The sequence below is a fragment of the Camarhynchus parvulus genome, chromosome 1A, assembly GCF_901933205.1.
Source record: "Camarhynchus parvulus chromosome 1A, STF_HiC, whole genome shotgun sequence".
NCBI lineage: Eukaryota > Metazoa > Chordata > Aves > Passeriformes > Thraupidae > Camarhynchus > Camarhynchus parvulus.
This window is the reverse complement of record NC_044586.1, coordinates 2,010,906-2,029,221: the sequence shown is the minus strand read 5'-3', so window position 1 is coordinate 2,029,221 and position 18,316 is coordinate 2,010,906. Positions and strand designations below refer to the sequence as shown.

Below are 18,316 nucleotides of genomic sequence, written 5' to 3'. Positions count from 1 at the left end.
CGGTGTTTTTCTCTCCTTTTCCAGCGGCCCTGGAACCCTTTCCCCATCTCCTTCCTGCCTCGGCCGAGCCGTGCTGTGGCACTCCTGCCGGGCTGGCTCCTCAGCGCCCCGCAGGAGCCTCGCTTCTCCCGTTCCATGCGGTTCTCCGTGTCCCCTTCCCCACCGCCGTGCCCGTGAGGGGACCCGCAATGCCCGTGAGGGGAGCCGCCGTGCCCGGTGCCACCGGAGCCCTGCCTGCCCCGCCCTCCGCCGGGGCCACCCTGCTCCGGCTCTGCTCTTTCTCCAGCCCCAGCCGGGAACGTCCCTGCCCGCCCCGCGGTGGGACACTGGTGCCGCCGGGATTTGTCCTGGAGCGAGGCGGGGCAACCGGGAGCGCTTCATTCCCGGCTCCCGGCGGTCCCGAGGCACTCCCCGCTATCCACGGAGCCGGGGGCTGGGATCACGCCATTGCAGCGGCCCGGGGGATCCGAACCGGGATTCCCGGGGGATTCCAGCTGGGACCCTTGGGGGATTCACGGTGGGATCCCCGGCAGACTCCAGCCGGGATCCGGTCCCTCGCCCACCACCGCCCTTCGCTCCGCCCTCCCCGCCTTGTTTGTCCCCCGGCGCGCTCCGTAGCGCGTGCGGCGGCGGCGGCACGAGCCGGGCTCCGCCCCGCCCCTCCCCGGCGGTGCGGGTGCGCGAGGAGGGCGAAGGAAGGGGGGGGGGGGGCGCGCGGGCGGCGGGAGCGCGCACCGGCCGCGCGGGCGCGCACGGGGGCCGCGCGCGCACGCCCCCGCCGTGCGCACGCCCGCGGCCGGCCCCGCGCGCGCGGCAGCGACTCGCAGGCGCCATGGCGGCCGCTCGCTGCAGCGACATGGCGGAGCCCCAGCGGCGCCTTCCCGGGCAGGCGGCGCCCGCCGAGGAGGAGGAGGAGGCGGAGGTGGCGGCGGAGGTGGCGGCGGCCGCCGGTGGGGCCGCATCCTCCTCCTCCTCGCCGCCGCCGCCGCCTTCGTCCTCGGCCGCGGCGGAGCCGGAGCCGCTGCTGCTGCTGAACGGCGAGGCGGAGAGCATGTCGGAGCCGAGCCCGGAGAGCGCCAGCCAGGCCGGGGACGGGGAGGACGAGGACGAGGAGGAGGAAGAGGAGGAGGAAGAGGAGGGCGGCGAGGAGGAGGAGAGCAGCCTGGTGGGCAGCAGCAGCAGCAGCACGAGCAGCGGCTGCTGCAGCGACGAGACCCGCTCGCCGAGCCCCGGCGGCGGCAGCGAGGCCGACGCCAAGGAGGAGCCCAAGGGCCCCCGGGGCAGCCAGGAGGACGGGCCGGGCCGCGGCGGCGGCGGGGGCGGCAGCAGCTCCAGCAGCGTGTCCAGCGGCGGCGACGAGGGATACGGCACCGGCCCCGGCACGGGCGGCGGCAGCAGCTGCGGCAGCGCCACGTCGGGCGGCCGGCGGGGCAGCCTGGAGATGTCCTCGGACGGGGAGCCCCTGAGCCGCATGGACTCGGAGGACAGGTCAGTGTCCGGCGCCTCTCGGGGTCCCCGCCTCGGCAGCCCCCGCTGCCCGGGCGCCGCCCCGCTCCCGGCCGCGGGGCTGTCACGGCAGCCACAGGTTTCTCCGGCCAACTTGTGCCGGGCCCCCGCCCCTGCTGCTCGGGCCCCCGGCTGCCCGGCCCTGGCCGCGGAGGAGGGGGCGCTCCCCGAGCCGTGAGAGCCCCGAGCGGCCCCGCCGGGCGCTGCCGCCTCCTCCTCCGGGGCCTCTTTCCTCGGAAGCTGCGGATTTTTCTCAGATGGTGCTTTCGGGGTTCTTCAGGGCTGTGTCTTGCGGCAAAGCGCAGGTGGGGTGTACTGAAGCTTCGGGATGGGAAATGCATCTCTGGATGCGGTTTTACCTGTGCCCGCAACAGGGTCTCTGCTCTGGAGGGAGAAAACCGAGTGAAAGCCTCTCAAAATATGAGGGGAAAAAAAAAAATCGAGTTTGCTTAAATGAAAAGGAGACCAGCCTTTCCTGCATTACGTGTGCACAAGTAATAACCATGCACGGTGTGGAGTGAGGCTCAGAGTCGTCTTTGAATGAGTTCTGTAATTGTGAATTTCAGAATCTGTAAGGATTTCAGATCTGTAAGTTCTTGAGCTTTTGTATGTTAAAGCTGCACATTTCATTTTACCAAGATTCTAGCTCGGTTCTGGTGAAAAGGCACAACCGAATTCTCACACATGGTTGAATTCGACCATTCAGGTCTGTTTCAGCCTACTGAGTCAAGCATTTCAAAGAACATGGCTTGTGTAGTAGCTCTCCTGGATGTTGTATGCAACAGTTTACTTGAAAAACTGAAAATAGGATGGAAAAAGGACGTAAAAACAATGTGAAAGTGCTGTATGCCCCTTGCTAATTAGTCCTTTCAAATAGTTTAATCGTACGATTTTTCTATACGTTTAGCAGAAAAAGTATCAGACTTCCCTGCTAGAGTTACAGTTAAGTAACAATTAGAATTTTATTTGTATTTTCTTAAGATAGTTTTGCTGTTAAGTGTGGAGAATTATGTGGTTTGGTCCAGAAATTGTACTTTGAATATATGTTAGATCAAAATCTTTGTAACTGTACAAGTACCCATATTTCAGAATGAAAACGGGGCATGACTAGACCTAACCTCGAAGATTAAAACCAGCCCAGCAAATCCCTCGTGAGTCAGTTCCCCAAAACCATGTAATTGGCCTAAAAGTCCTAAGAAGACAGAAAAAAAATTCAGGTCTTTGGGTTCCATCAGACTTTTGAGACTCCTAGAAATCACGTTTTCTTTCTTCTAAACTTACGCGAGTGGAAAGGGGGTGTGGATGTTGGGGTTTGTAGGTTTTGTTTGTTTTCTGTTTGTTTCAAAAGCTGAGATTTTACATGCAATTGACTAAGTATGGGAGTAGACTTCTGGAAAAGCACCAGGTACATAAAGGAGCTTTAAGATAACAATTTCTTGTTTTTCATAGAGTGAAAGTCTAAATCTAATCCTGATCTTATCCAAGTGCGTGTCGGAGTTGAGGAAATAACAGAAATAACTTGTAGGGTTTTCTGGAAGTAGTGTCATTGTGCCTTGCCCTGTGCCCTCCAGAGCTGGTTGCTACTTTCTTTCTCTGTCATTGTTCTCATGGTCCTCTTGCTGTAAGTGGTTAAATCCACGTGTGTGGGTCCTTGCTCCTTCCCTTTACACCAGGAGTGGGACTCTTTGTGTTTAGTGGTTTGAATAAGGACTGTGCCTTGTTTTCAATCTTCGCAAAGTTTTCTCTTGACCTGCCAGGATGGAAACTTGGGGTGTTGAGAGTGCATTTTGTGCTGTAATTCCAAGGCCTGATTGTTGAGTTGGAGAGAGAAGAGCAATGCTACCAAGAGTGCCATTTGTTATTCCTGGGGTTGGAAAATTTCATTTGGTGTGCACTCCTTGTTGCAGTGTGTTAGAATGCTTTATTATTTTTGTCACATGTAGTCCACCAAGTTGCTGGCTTGACATTGTGATCCAAATGATTGCTGCTGCTTGGAAGGCAGCCACAACTCAATCCTGTGCCTTTCAGATGATCACACAGACAAGCAGAGTGTTGCAAAAGGTAGAGATGTGCTGAAGAGTTAGTGTGTAAACTGGAGTAGTGAAATACCAAGGAAGAGCTGGAAACAGTTTAGACTTAATATATTGAAGTCCTGAAAGAATAAATAATTCATTGATTTGGTTACCTCTGAATTAAAATGTAAGTTCTGTGACTATTAGAGAACGATATTTTGTCTATTAAGTGTTGGTTTATATGGGGTAGTTTATTGTACAGTACTTCATGACCTTTGCTGACTCCCTGTGTCTCCTCTCCTGAGGAACTCGATGTCTGACTCTCAGTGTGTTGTAAAGTAAGATTCCCTGGGGAGGGAGTGGAGAGAAAGGGGAAGAGATGGAAATAACAGGCTTGACTTTTCAGACCCTGGGTTTAGTCAGAGGAAGCTGGTAGGAGAGTGTACTTGGTAAAGACTCTCCTGCTGTCAGCAGGTTTGGTAACATTCAGATCATGCCCCTGGGCTTGGGGTTTTTTTTCTTGCTTCCTCTTTAGAAAATTTGAATGAATTAAGGGGTGTGGTAAGAGGGCCTGAATTCCGTGAGTGATCAAATTCCCATTTCCTTGTGCATGTTCTTTATCGTTCTCCGCATTGTGTTATCTCTGATTTTTCCTTTAGTGATATCAAATACAAGTGAAGCAGATGAAGAGGAAAATCTTGCATATGGTCAAAATAGAGCTACTGTTCAACAACTTCTATTTTTAACATTTTATTGTGTTTTGAGAGTATCTGCTGACAGAAAGAAATAACTTGTAGGAAATGGGTCAGTATTTATAATAACATGAGAAATAAATATAGAGGTGACTACTGATGCTCTGAAATTCAGGGTGAATTTTAACCCTCCATTTCCATGCCTGCAGATAGACTTTATACTTTGTTACAGCATGTTTATCTTCCCTCCCGGAAAACCCGGAAAGGAAAAAGCAAAGCCCAGACTGACACTTAGGATAAATTACCAAGGTGGCATTTTCAGCTCAGCCAGGAGGGTTCAGGGCAGTAACTCTAGGACTGGCAGGTATCTCGTTGATCTGTAGTAGTTCCATTTTTTCCCTGGGAATTGTGCTAAGTTCCCACTGCTGTGCAGGAGTTTGTCTATGACTGTCTGTGAGCAAGCTCAGATCAGCTGGCTGAGTAATAATAGTCTGCATTCAAGCCTGGTGATCCTCTGGATTTACAGTTGGAACAAAGACTATTATCAGCACGTGAATGCTGCTCATTTTCTTGTGCCTCTCCCCAACTTGAGACCTGTGCTGAAAGGATGAATGTGTTCCTCCAGAGTCCTGTGGCACTGCCAGTCTTGCTGCAATGCTGAGAAACATTTGACAGGACTTGAAAAGAAAAAATAATGGTTCAGTTAACTATAAACACTGAAGCTGGACATAAGCAAATGCATGGATTTGGGTATAAACCAGCTGAGCTGAGCATGGTGGAGATGCATCTGCAGCTCCCTGCTGTTGTTACTGCTGAATTATGATATTTTCTTACAAACACTTAGTTTACTGAAATAATTTAAATATTGTTTACTGGAACACTTATTATGGAAATACATTTAAATCTGAAATAGTTTCATCATCAGATTTTGTTTGATTTAGAAAGCAGTGGTAGATCTTGCAGTTTGAAGTTGTTGAGCAGAAATTCGAGTAGTATATCTGTAAGAAGAGCTTTTTTTTTCTACTGTCACCTAGAAGTTACCCCTGGTTTACTATTCTTACATTATCTTTACCCCTCTTAGCAGTTTATCCTTTGCTCCCTCCTCCTTCTGACTGGGCAAGGAGCGTGCAAAAGGTGCATTTAAGCTGCAGGATCAGCTGTTCTGCTGCGTGAGCTGGGAGTGCTGATTGATGTGCTCCTAGGCCAAGTGTAACAGGTTGTCTTTGCACCTATGTAGCAATCTTTCCCTTAGCTTAGCCCTAAATAATGTCCATCTCACAGGCAATTTTCATGGAACTTGTAAGGCTTTATTTTCTTCTTCTTTTTTTTTTTCTTTTTTTTTTTTTTTGGGAGAGGGGTAACCTTTTCATGTTTTTTGTTATTCACCATCGAGTCATTTATTGAGAAGCCCTGACTCAAGGAGTACTCAATAATACTCAATGACAATTTGTGTTCATAACCACATAAGACTTGCAAAATACTTCTAAGAATGTTATTATTCTGTTCCTGTTTAATAGATGAGCAGTTTGGAAAACACATTGCAGATAAGTTTTTCAGTAGTAAACTTTTCTGTGCTTCAGATTATGACATTTTTTCATTTTACTGAGTGAAATGACAGTGTGGAACTAATGGGTTGAAAGATAAGAGGTTTAGACATGAAAATTCCAGGCTCTAGTCTGAGTTTTTTTAAATCTCATGTAAAATGAAGGCTTTGTCAACCTTTAAGATGTATGCTAATTTAAAAATATTAGTTTTGATTCTTGTCTTTATTTTGTCTATCTTTTAAAATCTTAGAAGTGAAGAACTTTCAAGATTGACTTGGCAGTGGCGTGCAGGTTGTATGAGTGACATTTATGAAGGCAGAACAGTAAATTTGAAATACAATTCTGAGGACATGTGGTACTAATAGGTGTGTTTCATGGATCCATGTGACCAGATTAAAAAGTGCTTCAGGCCTCTCTTTGCTGCATAGTCTCATTTGTTCCTATGCAGGAAGTGAAGAATCATTCATTAGCACTTATGGCAAGGTGGTTAAGTCGTTAATTTTTTTTTTTTAAGTGTGTGTAACATTGCCATGTCACAGTGAGCTATACAGAAGTTTACCCGAGTTTCAGAAATTCTGCTGAAAATTGTATTTGCAGTATTTCTAACTGCATTTATTGTTGCTGTAGTTATTTGCTTTCAAATTGCAAAATAAACCCCTTGTTTCTGTAATGGTTATGTTCAGGCCTTTCTGGCACAGGAGAAAATAGCTTTTGATGGGTAGACAAAACAGCCCAGATATTTTGTATGGTGAGTATCTTTATTACTAAAGCTGTTGGTTGGTATAATTGAGTGGTTAACATGAGGTCTTTTTGTGAACTAGATGAAAGAGCTTGGTATAATGAGCTGTTATAGTTATTGTAGTAAGATGTAAATATACTTCATAGAATTTGAGAAAAACATTTTCCTCTTCAGTGTAAGACAGAATTAGTTTTGCTTTTATGTAGGATTTGAATGTCCACACCGGTGTGTGTGCATTTTGTGTTAACTTTGTGACATCATCAAGTCTGGTAACTTCTAAACACAAGGTTTAATAGGTGGGTTTTTTTCAGGGAATTTCCTAGGCAGTAATGGAAAAAAGTGTTTTTTTTTTTTTTTGCTTCCCCTGTTTCATTTCCAGTGAAGTTAAGCAGGGTGTCACACGCAGCCTGAACAGCCGTTTGGCAGAGATGTGACATCACATTGCTGGAGCTGGTCGCAGATAAAACCAACATGGAAATGTTCTACCATACCACTCGTGCTCAGATCTTTCCACAGCTTTCTATTACCTTTCATATATTTACGTATTTTTTTCAAACCCCTGCCCAGCTGGAGAGGAACAGTGGGGGAATGAGCAGCACTGGGAGCTGGTGTGGAAATCAGCAGTGTGGAAATCCACCTAGAACCCCTTGCCTTCGGTGGTTGTAGAGCAGTCTGCTGTTGGCTGGGAAAGTGGTGCACGGCAGAGCAGGGAGATGAAAAGCAGATGGAGCTTTCGAGACAGGAATAGAGGTTTCTGGCAAGGGGATGATGTGAGATGCACACAGAAAACTTCTGGGATGAGAGGGAATAAGATATGTCTAATAGCCTGAGGGGAAAAAGAGAACTTAACCCAAAGAAAGTGAAAAATTGGTCTCTGCTGTAAAGTAGCCAAGTAATTGCAGGGAGTCATTGAGACAGGTGGGAATGTAATCTCCAGTTAAGTTGTGCAAGAGACAGGGCAGAAGAGGGTAAGGAACGTCTTTTGTATGAACAGTGAGTTTTATCCACTCTCCCTGTTGCTGTTAAAAAATATGATGGCATGACTTGCAGAAATACAAAGTGGCAATTTTGTAAGATTCCCTGAGGTAGAGATTTCTTTGGTTGTCTATCTATGTAACTGATTCTTTTTTTATAACTATATGCTTTCTGTCTGGGGTTGTTCAAAAATATTTGTTTTAGAAAATGAAATATAAATATTCCATGTTGTGCTTGCTGCTTATCGTTGGTTTTGTGATACTCAGAGATAATTATTACAGTTGTGGTTTTGCAGCATTCAAAACCAACAGAGAACTGGGGAAAAATTTTGAAGCCTTTTGAGATGCTGAAGTACTTTTTTCCCCCCTTAAGAATGGTAAAATGTAAAGCAAGAAAGACCTGGGATTTCTTTTCCCATATCTAATTTTCTTCTCTATACTAGAATTTACATTCTTAAATAAATTTTGCTGAACTTCTGTTACTAATGTTTAATGAATACTTTCTTTATTTGATAGAAGTTACTTAAGGTATATGCCAAGATATTTGATAGAGAAAAGCAAAAGATTTATGATTTTGAAAGTCCTGTTGTCATCCTGGTGCACCATAGAGGAGTGCTGTAATTCAAACAGCTTGTATAATGTCAGAGGGAGAAAACTGCACCTTGGTGGTTTGAGTTGAGACTTGTAAAAAGCTTGCTGTTGGCTCATACAGTGATATTATGATTTATTAAACATGCCTAAATAAGAACTTAGCATAAAGAATTTCCATTTACTATTAATGTCATTCCATGTAGCCTTTTTTATAAATTACTAGCTCCTCTGTAAGATTGCAGTAAAGTCCTTATTTTGAACATTTTAGTTTATTGTGCTGTAGTAATGACTTAGGTTCCAAAGGGAAAAAAAATCTTAAAAATGCAATGAAAATATTTTTAATATGTGCAAACAAAGAAATGTAAATATTTGTTTTTCCTTTGAAATAAAACTCCTTTTGGCATGTCTTTAAGTGGACTTGCTTAGGTTGACTTGAATGCTAAGTTACAGCTTAGACAGTTGGTACAAGTAGAAGTTAATTCAGTGTCCTGCAGAACAGGAGTCAAACCTTAATTTATGACCTTTTTGTTAAGAATTAGGCCAGTTAGTGGAGTTGTACTTTGCTGGTTTCTTTGCTTTTGATGCATGGTTAATACTTGAAGGAGCAAGTATTCACTGAGGTAGCAACAGGCAAGGCTGCTATTTTCTACAACGCTGTCCTAGCTGTGTACTTTTTTCTGTTTTAAGTTAATTTAACATGATGATAACTGAAACGTTTTAGATCTGCTCTGTCAGTTTGCATCTCTCTTTGGTCATTTTATGTTCCATTTGTTTTCTGTGTTTTGGGGTTGAGAGAATGGGAGGGTAATACCTACAGCTGATGAAATTTCCTTGACACCACACCTGAAGGCTGTTATCTTCCAGTGCTGATTACACAACTTCGTAGTGATTATGATTCTCAAAGTGGGAAGCACTGTTAAAAGAATAAATGATTTCTGGTGGTTCTTTAGTGAGTGTTTTTCTCTTTTTCTCTGCTTCTCCTAAGCTGTGCTACTAAACACACTCCTTTATCAGTAAAGACTGAAAATTGTGAACCACTTGTTGCTGTTCTCTAACTTTTCAGGGAGTTTATTGAGCTGAAGATAATATGGTTCCCAGAAATGGAAGGCAGTTTTATTTGTATCTTTAAGGCAGAATCGAGTACAGTTTCTTGATTTGTGTAATCCTTTTGCAGAATGTCATCTTTGTGCTGTCATATCACAAGGCACATATGTTTAACCTGCTCTATTTTTGCACTGCTCCTCGGATATTTTGGCATTCCAAATTTCCTCCTTGTGTTTCCAGTTTCTCTGTATGCTACAAATCCTGTGGTGCACTGGGTTTGTGTTATGCAAGTATTATGATCTCAAATATTCTAGAAATAACAATCTAAATAATCAAATTAAGTGATCCAGGAGAGTGGAAACAGCTCTAGAGGTGCTGAATCATAACGCACTTTCTCAGTCTTGTTTTGTTTCCTGAGCATGTTTGTTATTTTAAGTTCCTTCAATTTCTCTATCTCAAAGAGCTTTCCTATCTTCCCTGGTTTTATATTATCAGGCTGAAGTGTTTGCAGTGTTCCCTTTTCTAGGTGTTTGTACCTTATCTAGACACAGCTTTACTCTTAAAATAAGCTGCTGCTTCAAAAAGAATTTAAAACCAAGTTTTTAATGTTACCACTTGCCATGCTGTATAAATTTCTTTCCCTTGACTGTTTTATTTTCTGCCGTGTTGCTTGCTTAGTAGTCATATAACAATACATGTATTTAATAAAGAATTTTGCAGTCTTGTTTTGAGGATTGATTTGTGAACACTTTTTGAGTCTGTTCATTTTGGGAAGTTTTTGTTAGAATAATCAGTGTAAAGCATAGATTTGATAGGTTTGATTTCCAGAAAAATGCTTACGTGATTCAGAAACACAAGTGCTTCCAGGTGAGTGGGTGCTTTCTTCAATCATGCAGCCCTGGAAGTGAAGGTCTTTTTTTTCTTTATGTTGTCTTAATGTTGCTTTTACTTATTTTTCCCCATCCTGCTTTGCCTGCCTTGCCTGTGAAGGGCTGTGGAGTCACTTCTGTCTGTCTGCCAGGGGTCTTTGTGGGTGTCATGTGCCAAGAGAAGGTGCTGCCTTCAAAACACAGTGATGGATTTTCACTTCATGTAGTCCAGGCTTGCTTTTTTGATCCAGTTATTCTGATTTCTTGCTGCCATGTGAGTAATCTTTCTCTTTGGCAGCCATTTAGTGTTCTGCATTCTCTATTTGCTCTGTTGTTTTTTTCTTTTTTTTTTTTTCATGATGTTTATCCACATACACTATATTTTCTTACTGGTGGTAGGTTTTCCTGAACTCAGCAAATGATCATTATCAATCATGAAATTATTTTGGATACTTTCTTTTGAAAGGTTTAAATGTAAATGGTTTTCTCAGCAAAATCAGCCAAAAAACCCCCTTAGATATGCAGGTAGCTGGAGTTGCTGTCTGTCTCCTTTGAAGATTCTCTCTGGGCTGGTTGCTGGTTCAATGAGAAGGAACTGTAAGAGCTCTAAAGTATAACGGTATTTTCATGCCACAATCAAACTACATCCATTGAAGTAAGACAAACTGTTTTGCTTGTGGAACATTAATATTTGGTTTAGGGAGTTAAATTGATAAATTACTGAAATTTAGTAGGAGGGGTTTATCTGTTACCAATCTAGATGCATCATAAAATATGAGATTTGCCAGAGATGGGCAGAGGAACAAAAAAAGACGAGGCAAATCTCAAACTTTCCTGCTCTGTTGCTGGCTCATGGTGATTGCTCATGTTTTGGGAGCTCTGTTTTAATCTTACTTTTAAATTGGCATGATTATTTGGAGAACATACAGCCAAAAGATGAACTGAAATCTCCTTGGCCACCTGTGTGTAATTGCCTTGAGCATGTTATTGTGTACGGTACCCCCATGCAGATATTCTGACAGTAGCTTCACAAAGACATTGGCATTAAAGTTTGCTTAATACTCATTGAATGTCAGCAAAATTTAAATCTTGCTACAAAATCATAGGAATTTATTCTTCCTCTGCTTTTGTTTAGGAGACAAAAATCTAATGTTACTAATCTAATCTGTTATTAATCTGTTGTATCTCTGGCTCCTCTGTTTGGAATTGATGGAGATATTTTAAAATAGGACAGGTGGAAGATCCTCCTCAATGATGGGAGCTGAGAGTTAATAATTAGATAATTTTGAGGTTTCGTGAGGATTTATCTTCACTGGATCTTTAATTGCATTAGGAAGTAGTGTGCACAAATTGCTTTGAATTTGGTGTGGTTGAAAAGCTGTTGTTTTTGTGGAACTTGTCCACTGGCCAGAGCTGTACACCATAGTTTTCCACCTCTTATCTTGGAAAGTAATAGGAGTAGTGGGGAAAATTGTGAAGTTTTTGTTTTCACTCTCTAGTTTTCTTAGTGAAATGAAAATAATGAGGTGCTGGGGGATGTCACTAAGCATGTCATTATTATTTTCTTTCAATGTTTCTGTTTTGACTTGGTGTTTGTAATTGAATGATTGCAGTTGGTACTGTTTGTTTTCTTTTGGGATTAGTACCTAGTTGTGATTTAGTCTTGCAGGTGGTAAAAGCTTTTCTGTTGATTTCTGGGTTTTAACCCTTGAAGTTGCTGTGAAATGTGACTAACTGTCATTCACACTGTTCCCATTATTCTGAGGTTGTTTTATCTGACTGTAACAGTTCAGTTTTCTTTCTTGAGCTTCCCTCATGGATTGAACCAATGGAGCTGAAGCTACATTGGGGAAATGGCAGAGTATTTCACTGACTAGTAAAAGAGAAAGAAACCAGCAGGGTATTTATTTTTGTTTGGTTTATTTGTTTGTTTTTTAATCCTTAACCTGCTTATTTATTTCCAGTAAGGTTGGTTGCATTTGGTTTCGGAGGCAATCTGCTGATTTGATGTTTCATGGCTGGGTTATCAGTGTATTTCAGAAGAAACTGTTCTCAAAACTTGCAGTAGTGTGCAGCTGGATGGCTGCTCGGCAGCGTTGCTGTCAGCCACCCTGCAGTGTGTGCTCGCTGCAATTGCTGTTCATTTTTAATTTGATGCTTTCCAAGACGAGGTTTTTCCATATAGGATCTGTCAGGATCGTTTGGTGTCAGCTGAATTCAGCTGGCTCCTTTGGTCACCTCCTGCACGGAACATGTGGGGCTGGGAGCAGGCTCTGGGTGGAGGTGCTCTGCCCCAAATGAGCTCCTGTTGATCGGGCTGAAGGGCTGCTTGTTGACCCTCGGGGGCACCGTGTAAGGCCCATCTGTTAGGGCTGCATTTCGCCTCAGGGAAGGTTACTTCAGTTAAGGTCTACAGGGAGTATGTTTAGCAGACATTAAAAGTATAATAGCAAATTGATTGGGCTTTTGTGCATGTGTTCAGTGCCTGGCTCTGCTCTCCCTTCAAGTGGATGGTTGCTAATGGGACTTGGTGGAAACTAAAAATGAAATTATTTTGCTGTTCTTTCAGGTTTTTTGGTGTTATTCCTTCTCCTCTCTGATGTTCTGAAAGATTAACAAAATCAGGGAAAGAATAAATTTTGGGCATTTCATTCATTAAATTCAATAGGAGGAATTACTTGCAGTAGTGAGGAAAACGCTCTCCTTAGAGAGCCGTGTGTGTCAGCGGTGATGTGCAGTATACCATTTTATTTAATGCATTAGATCATAGTCTCATTATATTTTTATTCACATTTAAATGTACACAAAAATTAGGGCCCAGGTGTATAATATGTAGTTTAAAATTTTAAACTGTACATTTTAAATTGTGAATAATTTGGATTTTGTTTTTTTTTTCTTTATAGAAAATATCCACATTTACAAAACTGCAACAGTGGCTTAATTTTGCTCAGATCCTTAAAGGAACAGAATAATCCAGAATTTAAAGTGCTTGAACAATGCTTTTTGTTTTCTGTGAAGTGAAAATGACTAGCAGCATCTTACAAGATTTAGGTATTATTTTTTGTTTCAGTGTTGTTTTAAATAGAGTTTGAACTGAAGTAACCAGCTAGATGCATTTGATTGTGTAAGCACTAACCTTTTAACATGAAAGTGCTACTAAAAATACCTTAATGTTCTTGATAATGAAGACTGCAGTATTTCTAGCCACAGGTAAAATAAGTACAGGTAAAAATAAGACCTGAAACAATGCCTTTGAGGTTATGATTCCTCTATTTAAGCTTGCATGGTTTTGCTTAATGAACACATTTTAAATGTCAGTATTGTTTCAAAGCTGTTGATCTCTTGGTAGAGGGAAAATTTGTAGGAGGAGAGAAAAATGTCTGACCCCTCTGAGAAGATTTTGTGTTTTCAGTTCTACCTTGCTGTGTTTGGCCAGACGCTGCCAGTGTTCGCAGACTTGTTGAAATGAGGTGTGGGTTTAGTGAGGCATTTCAGAAAGGCATTCAGTTCTTGCATCTAGACCTGTGATTTTTACATCCAGTTGATTCAGGTGCTCGATTAGGTTGAAAATAGGGACAACATAAGCTCGAAGATCATGTGCTTGCTGTAACAGTTCTAAATTTTAGTAATTAGTCAGCGTTTTGAATGGAGCTTCTTAAAAACTGCTATTGTGTATGCAGGCTCTCTCCAGCAGTGACTGTTTTTGATGCTCTATTGTTTGGGATGACCCCTGAGCTGAACTCTCTGAAACTCAAATGTCTAATGTTCTTCATCAGGCCATGGTCTATAGATCCATTACAATGGAGCTGGAGCCTGCCTACAGCTTGGGAGCAAACCCAGACCTGTTTGTCACTGGCAGGAGGGGAATGCCACAAGCGCCTCCGTTCTGCTCGTGTCATTCTGCTTTGATAGTGGCAGGCAGGCTTTAAACAGATCCCCTGCCTGCGAGAAAGGGACTTAGCAAAAGGCAGAGAAACTTGCTTTAACTTAGCTAAAAATCTGTTTCAGTGTCTCTGTTCTATTACCAGGATGTCTGTGTTTTTCTTACTTTGTTTTCTCTTCTTGTGCACATTGTTATTTTCCCACTTGTAGGCTTTATGGATTTGGGGTGAGAAAGCAGAAGGGTGTAATTTCCATTACTACCTTCCCTTTGTAAAGGAGCCTTTCCCTCTGTTAGATCATCCCAAGGAGATAGAAAGTTGTATTGGATTGAAAAGCCCCAGTCATGGACTGAAAGGTGCACACTTTTTCTGTACTCCAAGCCCATCTTGGGCTGAGTGTTTGTGCACACATCTTACTTGCTTGTGTGTCCTGTCCTCACGCCGTTTGTGAAATTCTGAGAAACAAAAAAGTGGGTAAATTGGCAAGCTCTAACAGACACAGTGTTGCAGTTAAGTCTTCAGAGACTTAATAGCAGCCACAGCTCTGACTGTAAAACTTATCTTTCTGCTTCATCTTGAAATGGGCAGGTCAAGAGACCGCCCAAGTCAGTATCTTTGATGTTACATATACTGCAGACTATTCTCTGAAAAGCTTCCTGATATTTTCTGAGTGTAAGAAAGACGAGAGAAAACTAAACTACACACACTTGAGCTGTGCTGGGCACTGGTCTTTCACAGATTCTCGTTGCAGCTTTTACCTCTTTAGTGAGGGACAGAACTTGCTTAGTGAGGCAGAAACTAATTCTAGGTTTCTTAGTACTGAGAGGCACCTGATCACCTGAAATATGCAGGTTCTGGAGGCACAGAAGAGGAAACAAAAAAAAAGTGTGTTACATTTTTATTTAACAGATTGTTACCAGAGAAGGAATGGCTAGGGCAGTGAGTCTCTAGAAGGAAGGAGGGCATTTTGTCTTAAATATTAAGCTGTTTTTGCTCAACTGGATTAGAGTTATATTTTTCCCCATTTTTAGACAGGATTTTGAATAGCTTATAGAATCATAGTTCAGTGTAGCATTTCTTTCTCAGTTTTTAAATTCTATATTCTACTACTAGGTTTAAGTGCTGTAGGCAGCCTTTTTTATTCCAGTTCCTCTGATACAAAATTTTGATACCGTGTTAATCTGTTAGCCCTTAGCAAACACTTAGGCTATTAAACCCGAACCCAGCAAACATTTAAACAGTAATAGCTAAATTAGCTTGTTACTGGTTTCTTATGTCATTAATAACCCCATTTGTCACGATAGCTTTTGCTGGGATCAGTTGATTTTTACATCTTTTTCTCCAGAAGAAGGTAGATAGCTTATAGAAAAAAACCACAAAGCCTGAGCATTTGCATTCCTTAGGCTGTAAAATTGGAGACCTGTGATTTTGTGTCAAGGTATGTTGCACTGCACTGGCAGTGTGAACTAAACAGTCATGCTTTTTGTTGATAATTTTCAGGGGGCTTTTTATCTCTTCTTAGAGGAATTAAGTGGATTTCATGCCTGTGGAATGGAGAAACCACACACCTGTGTGATGGTGCACTTCTGCTTTCACAGAACTTGTTCAGGGTTATGTTTTCTCATTGCTTTCCCACTTGAGACCAGACTGGAAACCCAGGGAACTGTTAAATACCGCTCATACCCTGCCCTGTGGTCAGCAGCACCACACATCCTCTCAGTCAGAAATCTGCTTGCAGTGTTTGTGGGTGTGTGAGAGCAGCCCTGATGCTGGCTGTGGGTGTAGAAACTCGTACTGACTGGAAATAGCTTTGAAGCTTGAACTCCTCCTTGGAAGTGTTTGGGAAGCAGGTTCCTTTGGTACCTTTCAACTGTGGGAAAGGCAGGGTTATTTATGGAGCTGAGCTGGTGTGAGGCAGCTGTTGCACGAGCGCTGTGTGTGCAGTGCTTTGCCATCCTTGGCTGAGCAGCTTCCTGTCGGGACCACTGATCCGTGTAACAGCGCTGTCTGTGGCAGAAGTGGTTGGGCTCTGTGCCATTCTGTGTGTCCAAACCTACTTCCAAGTGTGGTTTTGAGAAAGCTGCATTTGGATAGCTTAAACTGAGGGGGAGGTGAGGTGGTGGCACAATTAACTATAATTAATTATTCTATTTTTCTGTCATTATGGGTAAGTTTTGTTTTCATAGTGCAGTTTTACAGGCTTTATTTTTGGGATCATTTTCTGGCCTAGGCATCAGTTGAGGAAGGAGAAGATGTCAGTCCCATAACTGCATCTTTTGTGAGCCTGGCACAGTGGAAAAATTAGGATTACTTGCAACAGGTTTTACTGATAAAGCTTCTAACAATTTCCTATAGGGATCCTAAAATGCTGTTACAGTACCTGTAGTTAGTGGCTCTTAATGCTCTTGGGGCTGGGAGCTTCAGCTCAGGGCCAGTGGAATACTTTTTTACTTGCTAGTGACAGGTTCAGAGATTGATTGTATGTCATAAAAGGAATCAATATTACTGGGGAGGGAAGTGAGACATGGGGAGGGATCATGGAAAGCTCTGTGTATTCAGGGTGTAGAAAAGGAAGAAAGTAAAAATAGTGGACACGTGGAAATTTGCTGTGTAGCAGCAAACACCCTGTATGACTTCCATGGGTAGCAGCTATGCCTTCTAAATTGTTAGACCTTGTTTGAAATTGGGAGAGGGTGGAAGAAAGGCACGTGGTGTTTGTGTAGCATTTAGGAACTATGTATTTGATATACCTTCATTAAGGCAAAAAGGTGTTTAAAAGGTATCTGAAACTTTGTTTTTAACTTGGAAGGCAAAGACCTGAAATACTGGTCAGTTTTAATAACAGATGGAGGTGGAAGATGATTTTTAAGGGTTCTGTGATTGGGATATGTTATGTTTGTTGTTGGTATCTCTTGAGATAAGTGTTTGTTCATCAAACCAAATTACTCAGGGTAGTTACAACTAAAACTTATAACTGGGAGCATTGCTGAAGGGAATCTGTTATTTAGAGTAAGGCAAGTAACTTTTTATTGATAAAAGCGGTGGAATCTACATGGTGGTGAGAATGGGAAATCTGAACAAAGCAAATATCTGTGATTATTTTAAATTCTGTCACAGAAAAAACCTGCTAGCATTGTAGTGATTCAGATAATGTGAGAAATCAGTAGTAGAGACTCCTACAGCAGAGGAGCAAACATGTTAATGGTATCTTCAGATTTTGACTAATGGTGTTTTTTCTGTCATTCATCTCAGTGTGTGATAGAGCAATACTGGGCATGTAAACAGTGATGGTAAAAATAAGGAGCAACACCTGTACCTTAAAAGCAGAATGGTTTAACATGTCCCAGTTGTACTGGGAGGATCTGGTGGAGGCTCTCCAAGGTGGTTGGGAAGCTGAAGCAAATCCAGAATATGGAGAGGCTGAGTGCATATGTTCCTTCAGTTTTGGGAGGAGGAGGGCAGGGTTTTTCTGTGTTCTGTGATCTGATAGGGAGGTTTAACAATGGAGGAGGCAGAGTCATCTCAACCTTGCAGCTGCCAAGGATGAGAGACAAGAGACAGAAGTTGCAGTTCTGGAAATTCTGATGAGATGTTGGGAAACTTCCCCCCTCCCCCAGAACAAGGTTAGTCAGCCATTGAGAAAATTGTTCAGAGGTAGCAGAAATGCCCGCCTTTTAACACACTCATTAACAACTCCACTGGACAACAACACAGGCAAGCTGATCTCACTTGTTCCTGTTTGAGCAAATTTGACCATCTGGTCTTTGAGGTTCTGTCAAAGATGAGCTGTTCTGTGATGCTGCGGCTTCGTGGAAGAGAAAAACTTAAAGACCCTCATGACGACTGAGCAGATAACCAAGATAAAAGAAGGTGTATCAGTAGGTATTTATTGAGGAGGAACATCCATCTCCATAGTTTTTGCTTATATAGGGAAAGATCATAATCTCTGCAAGTTTTTTCTGATCCGTTTGATGCTTGTCTCTGTATCTGCCAGGGTACAGAGCAGAAAGGCTGATGGAAGTGACCCCTGCTGGCCGCAGATTTCCTCTGCTGATTCTGGCCTCTGGAAACGTTTTGCAAAACCAAAACAAACAGTTGAGACTATGCACACGAGGGAAACTATGCTGGGGCCATGTGGGAGTGCCTTAAACCCTGGGTAGAGCTGAAGTGCTGTATTCTTCTTAAGGCTCTAGTGTTGGCAGGGGATGCTGGACTCAATATATGCAGGATTTTCCATTCGTCCCTTTTGTTCCCAGTGTCCAGAAGAACTTACACTGTTGATAATAGTAGCTGTTTCCTAACTGTACATTTATTAATAAAGTGATGAACCACATATATTATAAATAATAAATTTGTGCAAGGTTTTCTTTCCAACCTATCTAAATATATCTGAAACAAAAGAGCTACAGTTTGGATTTGCTCTGTTAACATGCAACAAATACAAACTTTATTTAGTTTTGGGGT

The 18,316-nt window shown here is 42.8% G+C and overlaps 1 protein-coding gene across 2 annotated transcripts in view; it reads left to right on the top strand.

Moving 5' to 3' along the window:
• The first annotated feature begins 832 nt into the window (after positions 1-832).
• The window catches only part of AEBP2 (AE binding protein 2), a 41,478-nt gene continuing 23,994 nt past the window's right edge, over positions 833-18,316 (top strand). For both annotated transcript variants that reach the window (XM_030959536.1, XM_030959535.1), the window contains exon 1: positions 833-1,488. In XM_030959536.1, coding sequence (XP_030815396.1) covers positions 833-1,488 — 656 coding nt within the window. The remainder of the gene's footprint in view (positions 1,489-18,316) is intronic.